The sequence below is a fragment of the Dryobates pubescens genome, chromosome 11 (assembly GCF_014839835.1).
Source record: "Dryobates pubescens isolate bDryPub1 chromosome 11, bDryPub1.pri, whole genome shotgun sequence".
In the NCBI taxonomy this organism is placed as follows: domain Eukaryota; kingdom Metazoa; phylum Chordata; class Aves; order Piciformes; family Picidae; genus Dryobates; species Dryobates pubescens.
In genome coordinates, this window is record NC_071622.1 from 27,320,347 (window position 1) to 27,333,105 (window position 12,759).

General features: G+C 39.8%; 1 protein-coding gene across 1 annotated transcript in view; it reads right to left on the bottom strand.

Annotated features, from left to right (window-relative positions):
* Window positions 1-2,081: 2,081 nt before the first annotated feature.
* The window catches only part of CDC73 (cell division cycle 73), a 115,649-nt gene continuing 104,971 nt past the window's right edge, over window positions 2,082-12,759 (bottom strand). Inside the window, exons 15-17 of the mRNA XM_054164932.1 lie at window positions 11,797-11,897; window positions 7,205-7,346; window positions 2,082-5,323 (exon numbers count right to left, since the gene is read on the bottom strand). Of these exons, the coding sequence (XP_054020907.1) occupies window positions 5,287-5,323; window positions 7,205-7,346; window positions 11,797-11,897 (280 nt within the window). The 3' untranslated portion in view covers window positions 2,082-5,286. The remainder of the gene's footprint in view (window positions 5,324-7,204; window positions 7,347-11,796; window positions 11,898-12,759) is intronic.

A 12,759-nucleotide genomic window follows, 5' to 3' on the forward strand; every position in this document is an offset into this window, starting at 1 on the left:
GCAGGTCAAAGCTTAAGTATAAGGTAGCAAGATGAAGTGGTTCAGAAGGTGATATTTATCAATGGAGACACAAGCAGGAAGAACAAATCAAGGAAGAAGCTGAGGAGCTGGATACATCTCCTGGATAAGATTTTGCTTGTTCCTGCCCTCTTGAAAAATTAGAATGATTTCAGGTATTTTTTCCATCCCATTTCACTGATAAACATCCATCCAGTATTATGGAACTATAGAGTTGGTCTTGATTTGATAGGAACAGGAGAAACATGCTTTTGTTTCTTCTTTCACAGCTAAGCTGACTATGGTATTTAGAAAGACATTCCACCTTTGAAGGTCCTCACAGTATTTTCACTAAGGATTTTCAAAAGTTGGACTTGAGCTGGTAACTAAACTACTAACTCCATAAGAACTTATTGTCTTAAACAAGTGGCAAGACATATCCCAAAACTTAAAGATCTATCAAAGCAGTCACTGAACAAGTTTATGATATGTGAGCATTCAAAGGTTTACTCTCACAAGCAGTTTGTCTTCTCCTCTCATTCAGCAGTTGCTGTCCTCATCAGATTCTTAAAAGATTCCATTTTAACTTGATCCTGTGAAGCCACTGTTAAACCTTGGGCTGACATGGGCCAGAATTTATACTCTACAATGTCATTTAACCAATTCGTCAAGAAACTGCAGCTGAAGATTCACCTCTGACAGCTTTCAGTGATCCATGCAGGAACCTTGTGAATCAAGGAATCGTTCTGGGTTTTTTTGTGTGCTTTTGTTTTGTTTTCTGAATTTGGAATAAAACAAACAAGCAAAAGGATTTACAGATATAAATAAAAACCATAAACCAAGATAATTTTTCTTACAGATTTTATATAACACCTCAAATCTTTCAGTTTTACATGTGAACTAGTCTCTGCCATGAGATTTCAAACATCTGAGATTGTTCTTGTTAAAAAAAGGATGAAATTTGTGTTTAATGAAAAAGTAACACAGTAAATCAGCCTAGATGCACGGCCTGTCACTCTGTACTACCTACCACTGAATTCTGCTTGATTAGATCTCATTATTGTCACACTTTCCTCTGTAAAAGCATCACCACTGAGGAGGATGATCTACGGACAAGTCAGTGACAGCTGAGCAACAGACTCAATGTTACCCACAGGATCACAGCTCCATTAAGAAACCACCTTTATGTTTGTCAGGTGCATGAGCTCTACTTAAACAACTTCATACTTAAAGTGATGTGCTTTCAATTACTGCCTCAGAATTGCTGTATTGTGTCAAGGGTCTTGGGGTGAACCCAAGCCAAAGAAGGTAATCTACACAATTTTTGCTCACATACGTAACTGTTCCAAACCCACAAAAGCCAAAGTACCATCTCTCTTCAAAAAAAAGGGAAAAAAAGAAACAAATGAGCAGTTCAGAACGTGACATGTAGAGGGTTTCCAGTTTGTGGCACATTTTTCCACAGATTAGTTGAACTGTAACCTACTTGGCCAACAGCTTCTTCAGGCAGGAGTTTTAAATTTTTCATGAACACATTGCTCTAATAAAGTACTTGGCATTCGTTATGGCTTTTGAATTAAAATGCATTCATGACATTAAATTTTAAAATCACTAAGCCATTAATTTTCACCACTTCTTTTTTTTCTTTTTTCCTCCCTTAGTGTTCCCAGGAATTAGCAACTAAGTGCATATTTCACCTGCAAAAGAATGAAAGCTGCACTAATAAAACTTACTTTTGCAGGTCCCTGCAGAGAACGGTAGTATTTTATAGCCTGGCTGCTTATCAAATGAAACCAAACCCAAATTTGCTGCTCACGTAATAGTTCCACCTCATGATCAAGGGCAACTTAATACACCATTAGCTATCTACATCTTTTCCTGGTTTTGGAAACAAAAAAATTTACAACAGTTGTATAATCTGTTTAGCTCAAGCTCTGACTTCAGCACCTATTTCTGAAAGTACATTGCTACAAAAACCACCAGGTAATAACTAAACAGCTGAGCCTGCTCCATTGAGGCTGTTGATCTGCATTTCCATCAGGTATGCAAGTCCCTGCAGTTGCCCTACTTTCCCTTACAAACCCCCCCCCCCTTCTCCCCTTGTATGCTTTGTTCAGGGGAGCATTCAGAAAGCTCAAACAGTGTAAATCATAGGTATTTTAGTTTTTCACATAAAAAATCATTCCTTCAGATGTATCTACCGGCCCCTTTAACCTTGCTACTACAAGAAACAATCACCTGCTGACAGTATGGGAGCCCAATAGCAGACTTCAAACCAGTTTTCATCTTGTTTCATCTTGTGCTTACGAAACAGTGTGGAGCTGTGACACTTGAGATGTTTAATAGGAGCAGCCAATTTGACATCCGATTCCCACGCCAGTATCGCTCTACTGTTAGATAAAGTCAGTGAAGTAGCTCAGTTTTAGTTATACATTTTAATTGAGTACAATTTACACATTTTATACACCTCTAAGTAGTGCGTCAAATTTGCTTGACAATAAGAAAGCAGCTCACTACAACAGATGTCTGATCCTCCAGCTTCCCCAGTCCTCAGTATCACTTTTCTTTATTACTCTACATTAGCTTGTAGATAAATTAAGCGTAAGTGTCTCACATTCCAGCTGTGCTGCAAAACGCTGCTGTAAGGCTAAATTTTTAAAGTCCAAGTAGTTCCATAATCTATGTGCGGTTATTTATGAAGGCAGCAGGAATGCTATTCTGACAACCTAATTAAACTTCCAATAATGTCAGCAGGAATCTGATTGCAAAATGGCTCATTTCATAAGCATCACTGCTTTCATGACTGACAAAAATACGCACCATCAGGTGCCAGCTCCTTCACAAATACATATTCTACAACTCGTGACATGAATTGCTTCCAAGTATAAAATTCCAGGATGTTAGAGGTCTATGCTCAATCCATTAAAAAAAACAAACCAAACCATGGCACAGTCCATACAAAGATTTCATGGAGTTTGCTTTTCTGCCAGTTTCACATCCATGTAACTTTGCTAGATTCAGAGGAGTTACTCCCAATATATACACACATCAACATCTAAATCAAGTCACCTCCTGTATACAGTATCGGACCTGGGATTATACATGCATTTAAAACACAAATGAAATACAGGACAGAAAAGAGAAATGGACCTTGACTATTTTAAGAGCGCTGTATAGTCTGTATACCACAGTGTGCATGAAGCACACATTTCTTCAGAATTTTTACGTTTGCTGCCCACTGCAGAAGTGTCTTTGAAACTGGATGGACCATGAAGCACTGATTAAGTCTGACAAAAAATACATAAATGATATCCCACTGTTTAAAGCCATAACTAATGGCCGCTGTGTTGGTAGCCATTACAGCTTGTCTAATCACAGTAAAGGATTAAACAAAGTACTGAATGTTTTTTTAGCTCACTCATGTATGATGTGGATACCTTTATAATAAGCACAGATATTCGGTACCTGCCCAAAGAGGAAACCTTCTAGCAGTTCTCTATTGTCTGCTCTTCTAAGTCTCTTCACAGAACCCATTTAAAAATCCAGTGTCAACTTCTAATCCTGGAGCCGCTGTGGTTTTTTGTTTGGCAGTTTATTTGTTGCTTTTCCTTTTTTGTTGTTGCTGTTGCTTTCTTTTTTCATGTTTCCATTAAAAAAAAAAAACACCACATTTAAAAATAGCGGTCTTGACGTAGCAGAGATGGAAACATAACTACAATTAAGACCTTGCAGTCCTCATAGATTTAAGACATAGTCTTAAAAAAACCTTGTATAAGGAGATGTGCCTTCTGGTTTTATTAAAAATGAAGGTAACATCAAATAAAAAGGAAAAAACTGAAAGGAGGACAGGTAGAACATTTTACTTTTGTCAAATCTTAAGTGTAAAGTAGATTAAAAACCCCATAGTTTGGAATTCCAAGAACAGGATTATAAACAAGTATTTTCTATCCCAGAAAAAAACCCCATCGTGCGGGTGTTACAATATTTGATCATTCTCTACATTTACTGGTATGCAACATCAACTTATGGTATTAAATAGATACAGAGATGATATAAATTCATACAAGTACCAGGGTCTTCTAGCCTCAGTTATACTGTAGATCAAGAAATCTGTTCTTTGGTAACTGGAGGAGGCTCATTTTCCGTTCCAATGTAGGAGGCCATACTAGCCACTCATCTCAGAGAATTACAGCTCTTATAGACATAGCCTGGGTTACTTTTCTCACAAGAAGATATTATTAGAGGTGGCAGTAGAGGTATAAATGCAAAGAAGTTATAATTCATTCCTTGTGGTGGCTTTTCTGGAAAAAAAAAAAAAAATCCAAACTCTCTCCTTGTCTATTCATTGTTTAATCTAGGTAACATTTAGACTCCTGTGTAAAGGTATTTTGGTAGATGGGAATGTATACATGCACACGTTCAGCTTAAATAAAGAGACCTGTGTGGAGACCTGCAATTTAAAGTTAACATGACTTCAGTGTATCCCTATAATAAAGATTTAGTAAACTGGGACATTACAAAGCCAAAAGAAAAGTGTTTCTAGAATTTTTTTTTTTTCATCTTCCCTTTTTTCAACAAAGACTGACAGAATATACATATACAGGTTGACATTTTGATTTATCCAAAACAGCTTTCACTTAGCTCAGTTTGCAAGTCCTATTGACTAAAAGGTAATATCATTCACAACAGAAAGATTTTCATCAGTAAGGGAAACAATAAGCAAAGAGAAAAAAACAAACAAACAAAAAACCCAACCCCAAACTAAGCCAGAAGCTAAGTGGTTTAGAAAGCCTGATAACATCTGTGTGTTCTTAAGTGTGTCTATGATTTGTTTTTATACATTATATATATAGACACACGGACACACACACATATATACACACACATGTGCGCACGGGCACACATGCACGGTTTGAACCTGCAGTAAAGAGCCATCTATTTTCTAATAAGGATCAAAACACAGTTATTTAAAAATGTGGCCTAAATTGAAACAAAACCAAAGAGAAGAAACTGCTGCTATCAAAATATACAATTTGGATCGCAGACTAGAAGGCTAACAACATTAAAAAAATAGTTTTAAGCAAAACCCCTTTGCTTCTGAGTCACGACAGGTATCAGCCTGCCACAGCGTGAAGCATCCTAGCAAGATTTTATAAAAAGTTTAAACTGTGACCCTTCTTCATTTGCAAAGTTCTTAACATATCATATAGTGCGAGCACTGGTCTCCAGACTGGATCCCCTTTCATGTTCTCAACCCATACTTCAGGAAATAAATGGCAGCCGAAGGATTCAGAATCTCAAGTGAGATTTGTGCTTTACCATATACCTGGGGGAAAAAAAAAAATAAAAAAAATTAACAAGATGATCATAGAATCAATCAGGTTGGAAAAGACCTTTGAGATCATCAAGCCCAACTTATCACCCAACACTTCATGACTAACTAAACCACGGCTTCGAGTGCCACGCCCAATCCCTTTTTGAACACCTCCAGGGATGGTGACTCCACCACATCCCTGGGCAGTCCATTCCAATGGCCAATTACTCTTTCTGTGAAGAACTTTCTCCTCACCTCAAGCCTAAACTTCCCCTAGCACACCTTGAGACTGCATCCTCTTATTCAGGTTGCCTGGGAAAAGAGACCAACCCCCACCTGGCTACAACCTCCCTTCAGGTAGTTATAGAGAGCAATAAGGTCTCCCCTGAGCCTCCTCTTCTCCAGGCTAAACAACCCCAGCTCCCTTAGCCTCTGATAGGGCTTGTGCTCAAGACCTCTCACCAGCCTCATTGCCCTTCTCTGGACATGTTCAAGTGTCTCAATATCCTTCTTAAATTGAGGGGCCCAGAACTGCACACAGTACTCAAGGTGTGGCCTAACCGGTTCCAAGTACAGTGGCAGAATGACCTCCCTGCTCCTGCTGGCCAGGATGCCACTGGCCTTCTTGGCCACCTGGGCACACTGCTGGCTCATGTTCAGCCAGCTGTCAACCAGTATCCCCAAGTCCCTTTCTGCCTGGCTGCTCTCTGACCACTGTCTCCAGCCTATAGCACTGCATGGGGATCTTAATGCTCTTCTGGCATTTACAGAGAATTTTACAGAGAATAGGCACAGACAAAATTACTGGAGAATTAGCAAGCTGCCAAAGCTGTCTTGCACATCATACAGCTCTGTACTATGCACTATGTTTGTCCCACTAAAAGTCAGCTAAAACCTGTGAAGAAAATCCATGTTTTCCAAGGCATCAGGTGACCTCCAGTATTGGAAAGCTGCTGCTCTAGATAACTCCAGTTCAGTGTGGGAGTTCAGACATGCAATTTAGCTGAGACTTTTAAATAAGAAGTCATAGAAAGTTTGTTGCTTGAGATGATTTTGACAATTCCCACAGGATTTCTCTTTTTGAAATTCAATCATTCAAGCAGTTTGCTGTGTAATCAACATGAACAGATTAAACATTCATGAAATGCACAGGCTTCTCCTCTCAATATTTCTTCAGCTGCTTCCTATGAAAATTTCTTCTCTACAACATGAAAAAGGTAATGCCATGAACTTCCCATTCAGAGAGAGTTCTGAACCACAGAGGAGCAGAGTCAGAAGCAATGGAACTCTTCACATAGCTGTCAGTGCTCCTCCATTCCTCACTTCTCATGAAAGGCAGGGCTAAGTACTTGGAAGGACCCTAAGATACAGAAGAATCACCAGTCCAAAACTCACAATATGCCATATTGTGCTTTACTTTCTTCCTCTTCCACCCAGTGCTGTGGGATCAAGGTCATCAAAATAAGATAATGCTCTGTCATAAGGTGTTTTCTGACCTTTCCTCAACTGTCATCTAGTGAAGTGGAAAGAAAAGCGAGAGCTCCTAAGCTCATAACTGCAGTCCAAGGGGAGGGGTGGAAAAAGAAGGGGAAAAAGTCTACACCATGAAACTTGTTCTCCATTCCTTTCCTTTTGCCTAAAGGGAGGTGGGGTATTATGGTGCTGCATGATGATTAATGGCAACTACCCTTCCTTTAAATCCATGCACATTACACTTCAGAGATTATTTATAGTCTGTTACCAAACACAGTTGGCTCTAAAAAGGCAGTACTTGCAAGCTAAAATATAGTTCAGGTACCTAAGCTGTACACAATTCCCTTCTTGCCGTAACTTTTCGCTCCCACTGAACATCGTAAAAGTATAAGCATGAAGGATTCTCAGCTGCAATCATACCTGTCCAGAGTTTCCCAGAAGCGTAGGAATACTGGTCTGTCCAAGTGCCTTTTGTGGTAGCTCAGTTCTAGCACTGTCACATCCCATTTCTGTACATTGGGGTCGAGACGGACTTCATCATATTTGAGATGAAAAGCTTTGACTACGGGAAGCAGGAAAACATTTAGTGGACAAACACAACCTTACAGTTTCTAATTATTAGCCAAAAAGAACTCCCACCCCCACCTCCTTAGTCTGTATTTTTCAGAATACAGACTAAGAACACAATTAATGAGCCTGTCTCTCAAGAAAATCAGCTAGCTAATAATGGGCAGTAAGCTAAGTAAGGTGGTCTGTGGCTCTCATGTTAGTACAGGTGTAAGGGAAAGGCCAGGTGCTATGTTAAGATGCACAGATCCTAGAATGGTAGAAACTCATTGGCAGTTTAAGCATATTTTCTTTGGGAAACAATGATCTTCTTTCTGAAAATCCCTGAAGATTTAAAGAAAGCCATTTCTGATACCACTGAAGAAATTCTGGCTATTTCCTGGAAGTCAGTGTAGAATAACCCCCACTATGCTACACAAAGCATTCTGAAGTATTCCCTTGATCCAGTACTCAGCTAAAAGAAGTAAAATATTAACAGTTGTTTTGCTTTTGGGAAGCATTGCCACATGTGAGCTTTGTAAAGCTTAGACATCGACACCGTGAGTATTAAAAGCTTCTTGCAATTCTTACTGATTTCCTTAGCCAAATCATGGATTTGACAAAACCAGTGGAAAAAGATTTAAGTTGTGTAGAATTCTTGTCTGGAAACCAATTTGATGCATTTATTCTTTTGGATAGTATCGGAGAAGTAAAGCAGAAGCTTTACTTTCCAGGCTTGTGGAAACTAACCATCTTCAATGCTGTGGTTATATCTTTTCTAGTACCCTACTCTTCATTTTTTTCCTTCCACAACATCCACCTACAATTTTAGCTAAATGGCTAAAACAAGAAAGTAATAACTAACTAAATAAATAAATAAGAAAGACCAGTCCCCTTTTCCAGATACAGGTCAATCCATAAAATGATGTATTTAGGAGCTTTCTAGAACACTGGTATCTGAAGTGATGTTCTTTCTTTTTTTCTGTTTTTTCAGTTACCAAACTAAAGAAGCAATTGATCATCTGGCTTGTACTACTACCAAGTGAACTGCCAAGCTTTGTGAGTGAAAAGTAAAAATACACACACATTATCTTTGCTATACAACCTTCCATGTTTTAAAATAACTCCAGAGAAAGCAAATAAAGATATGCTGGGGCTATGCATTTATGGAAAACTTTTAATACCTGGCAGAGCCTCTGCATTAAGGTTAAACACCACTGAGCAGGAAACAACCCAATTCTGAACCTGAAAGAAATCGACACTAACGCACACTGATGTGCTCTAGCAGCAAGACCTTGAAAACTGTATGCAAGATTAAATATTTGTTCATTAAAGTGATCCAAAATTTTATCTCAAACATTCACTTGCAGATGCAAAAAAAAAAAAAAGCAGCTTTATGGATGTTAAACACTCCAATCATGTACAAAGAAAACTTAGGAGAAAATCATTTGGAGACTCTGCTAACAAAAGACAATGTGACAAAACGATGGAACGAATGAAAAAGCAATTTAAAAGGCTCTGCTCCAATACAAATTTTGGTGAGGAACTCCTTGTGGTAAGCTACATACTTGTTTTCCAACATGACAATGATCAGCTTTGAATATTTGTATACCAGTGACTTACATGAAGAAAGGCAAACTGCAATGAACTACTGCTGCAGATCCCAGAAACCACATTCAGGATGACAATTGCAGACTATAATTACAGCCAAAGTGACAGCTTCAGGAAAAGGTAAACACACACACAACCAGACTGCTGTTGCCTATGTTCCCTCCATTTACACTGCTTAGGAGTGACTGAAACAATTGGAAAAGCCCTACAAGTACTCTTACCTGGAAAATATTTTCATAGGATCACAGGATGTTAGGGGTTGGAAGGGACCTCTGAAGATCATCCAGTCCAACCCCCCTGCCAGAGCAGGGCCACAGAATCCAGCACAGGTTGCACAGGAATGCATCCAGATGGGTCTTGAAAGTCTCCAGAGAAGGAGACTCCACAACCTCTCTGGGGAGGCTGTTCCAGTGCTCTGTGCCCCTCACAGTGAAGAAGTTCCTCCTTATGTTGAGGTGGAACCTCTTGTGCTGTAGTTTATATCTATTTTAAAAATACCTGACTTAGAGATGGAATGCAGTTGTAAAAAGGCCCATTTCAATGTATCCTTGAGAGCCAAGAAACAACACTCAAAAACGTAAGAACTTGTACACTTTCAAGATTGCACTACACAGGCCACGATTTTGATCTTCTGGCACAGCAAAGACTTCAAAAATATCCAAGCAAAGCACAATTCCTATGGCAATATACATTTATATACAACGTTAACATAGGCACTAGCATGCAACTACTAGCTAGACCTTAAGTATTTAACTGCACTTGTCCTAGTTTTGTATTTCAGAATTTCCATTTTCTCTCCATATAATTTTGAAGTCTGATCTTCTTCATTCATTAGTACCTTTTGTTAAAACGTCTCCTGTGGTGTATTATTTTCTTTTACACCGACCTTTCGGCTCTTTCACTCTCTCCCTGTTCATTCTCTATCCTCCCTGAAGCAACTAATTCTATCTTCTTCTCCACAGACACATTCTTAGCCTTCTGTCCGACTCTTTTCTTTGCTCCTCACCAGGCCAGCATTCTCTTTCCAGCTTTTATTTCACACGCCAAGTATGTGCACACACACAACCTGAGGAAACTTGTTTCCTTATCATCCTGACTGGAGGATGACAGACTGAACTGAGTTAAGTTTTTTTCTAGGGGGTTGTTTGTTGTTTTTCCTTCTTGTGTGTACGCCTTGGTTAGGTGGGGTTTTTGGTTTGTTTCTTTGTTTTTGTTTTTATCTGTAGCTCAGAAACCACTGGGCACTATAAAGAAGCTTCTTTTCTAAGACAGCTTCACAGCAAAGCAACAGAGAAGCAAAGCTGACACTTCAGCTATTATCATGCACCTCACTGTCAGAAGAGTGAACTGGGCAAGGCAAGTGCAGCATCTCAAAGCATACTGGGCATAATTGTGGCAACAGAGATGAAGCTGTTTAGTTCTATATGGTGGTAAAATCTTGCTCACCATTTAGAAGTTTTTGTATCTTGCTAAACTCTCAACTTTTTGTGATATAACAGGTAATATTTGTAAAGCTTAGTGACATTTTAGGTGACTAATCCTCTATTCACAGAAGTAATGAAACCTGCAGACAGCCTGTAAACCTGTTACGATGTATATTAGAACACTTCATAGATATTTTCACCTTTTTTATTTTTTTTGGAAGCTTGGGAAGTAAATTTATACACTAGCTCTTTCTGATCCTCTTGTAAAGATGACTGCTGCAAGAAGACTTTCACGAGCTTCCACAGGTCAGAACAGAAGAACTGCCAAGGGCACAAGAAGTCATCTGTGTGAAGACCTAAACCCCTACCTGCTCAACCACCTGAGGCCAACAGCACATTGGCAATACTTGGAAGTAATTTTCCAGGTAATTAGTGATAGACCAAGAGGGAATGGCCTCAAGCTGCAACTGGGTAAGTTTAGACTGGACATTAGAATACATAGAATAGAATACATAGAATAAACCAGGTTGGAAGAGACCTTCAAGATCATCGCGTCCAACCCATCAACCAATCCAGCACCACCTAAACAACTAACCCATGGCACCAAGCACCCCATCAAGTCTTCTCCTGAAAACCTCCAGTGATGGCGACTCCACCACCTCCCCAGGCAGCCCATTCCAATGGGCAATCACTCTGTCTGTATAGAACTTTTTCCTAACATCCAGCCTGAACCTCCCCTGGCGCAGCCTGAGACTGTGTCCTCTTGTCCTGGTACTGGCTACCTGGGAGAAGAGACCAACGTCCGTCTGTCTACAACCTCCCTTCAGGTAGTTGTAGAGAGCAGTAAGGTCACCCCTGAGTCTCCTCTTCTCCAGGCTAAGCAACCCCAGCTCCCTCAGCCTCTCCTCATAGGGCTTGTGTTCCAAACCCCTCACCAACTTTGTTGCTCTTCTCTGGACTCGTTCCAGCAAGTCAACATCCTTCCTAAACTGAGGGGCCCAGAACTGGACACAGTACTCGAGGTGCGGCCTAGCCAGTGCAGTGTACAGGGGCAGAATGACCTCCCTGCTCCTGCTGGCCACACTGTTCCTGATGCAGGCCAGGATGCCATTGGCCCTCTTAACTGCCTGGGCACACTGCAAAAAAAGTTTTTTCATGGAAAGAGTGGTCAGGTAATGGAATGTGCTGACCAAGGAGGTGGTGGAGTCACCAACCCTGGAGGTTTTTAAAGGTGGCTTGGATGTGGTGCTTGGAGATATAGTTTATGGGTGAACCTTGCAGAGCAGGGTTATCGGTTGGACTTGGTGATCCTGAGGGTCTTTTCCAACCTGAATGTTTCTGTGATTCTGTGACAACAATAAACACCCCACAGAAACTCAAATAGAATAACAACCTCCAAAACAACTTAACAGAAAACAAAACTCCACTTACTTTTTGCAAAGATATCAACAGGTGATCCATCAGGCAAGAGCCAAGGCCAGCCTTTGAACTGCCAAGCAGGACCTTGTACAAACACTGCCACCACACGATCCCTACAAACAGAGAGAGACATGTTGGTGGCCTTGAGCATTTCAATTCCATGCTTTCTTAAGCAGGCAATACACCTAGCACAGGTTCTTATTTTAGTAACAGCAGTAGAGCACATTTGACAGCCACAACTCCAGCACAACTGAAGTTTATTTTCTGTTAAGCAAAAATATCCCCCAAAAACCTGTGTGTTATTTTCAGACTTCTAGCTCCATCCCTTTGCAGAAAGCAGCTTGGTTTCTCATGTTACATTCATAGGAAGTCAAACAGTGTTTATTTCTGGTCATTGTTGCTTTGCTTTTAGAAAGTGTCCAATGTTTGAGAGATAACACAACAATGTCAACTGATATGCATCAATTTAGAAGCTTTTACTCTGGATACTGTTAACATATTCTGAACATTAGGAAAGACAGATGCTGCATTCCTGCAAAGACCATAATTTATTTTAAGGGTAAGTAACCATTACCTGCAGTCTAAGAAAATGAATATGGGGTTAAGATGGGGTTTGTACATTAATACAATTTGAAAAAACCTTTGACAACTAATGACCTCCTATGTATGGACTGTCTTTTTCCAACCCCCCTCTGGCAGGGGAGTTGGACTCAATGATCTCAGAAGTTCCCTTCCAACCCCTAACATCCTGTGAGCCTATGAAATTATTTTCCAGGTAAGAGGGTTCCTACCTACTACACAAATAATTACCTCCCTAACCTAACCCCAAAATGTATTTCATTTTAAAGCCTAGCAAATCCCAAATAGAAAAGAATAATCAAGGTAGATTTTTTTGTTTGTTTTAAGAAACAGACTAAAGTTTTGCCATTAAAAATGATGTTGCAGGTTTTGTATTCACTAACAGAAAAAAGCCAA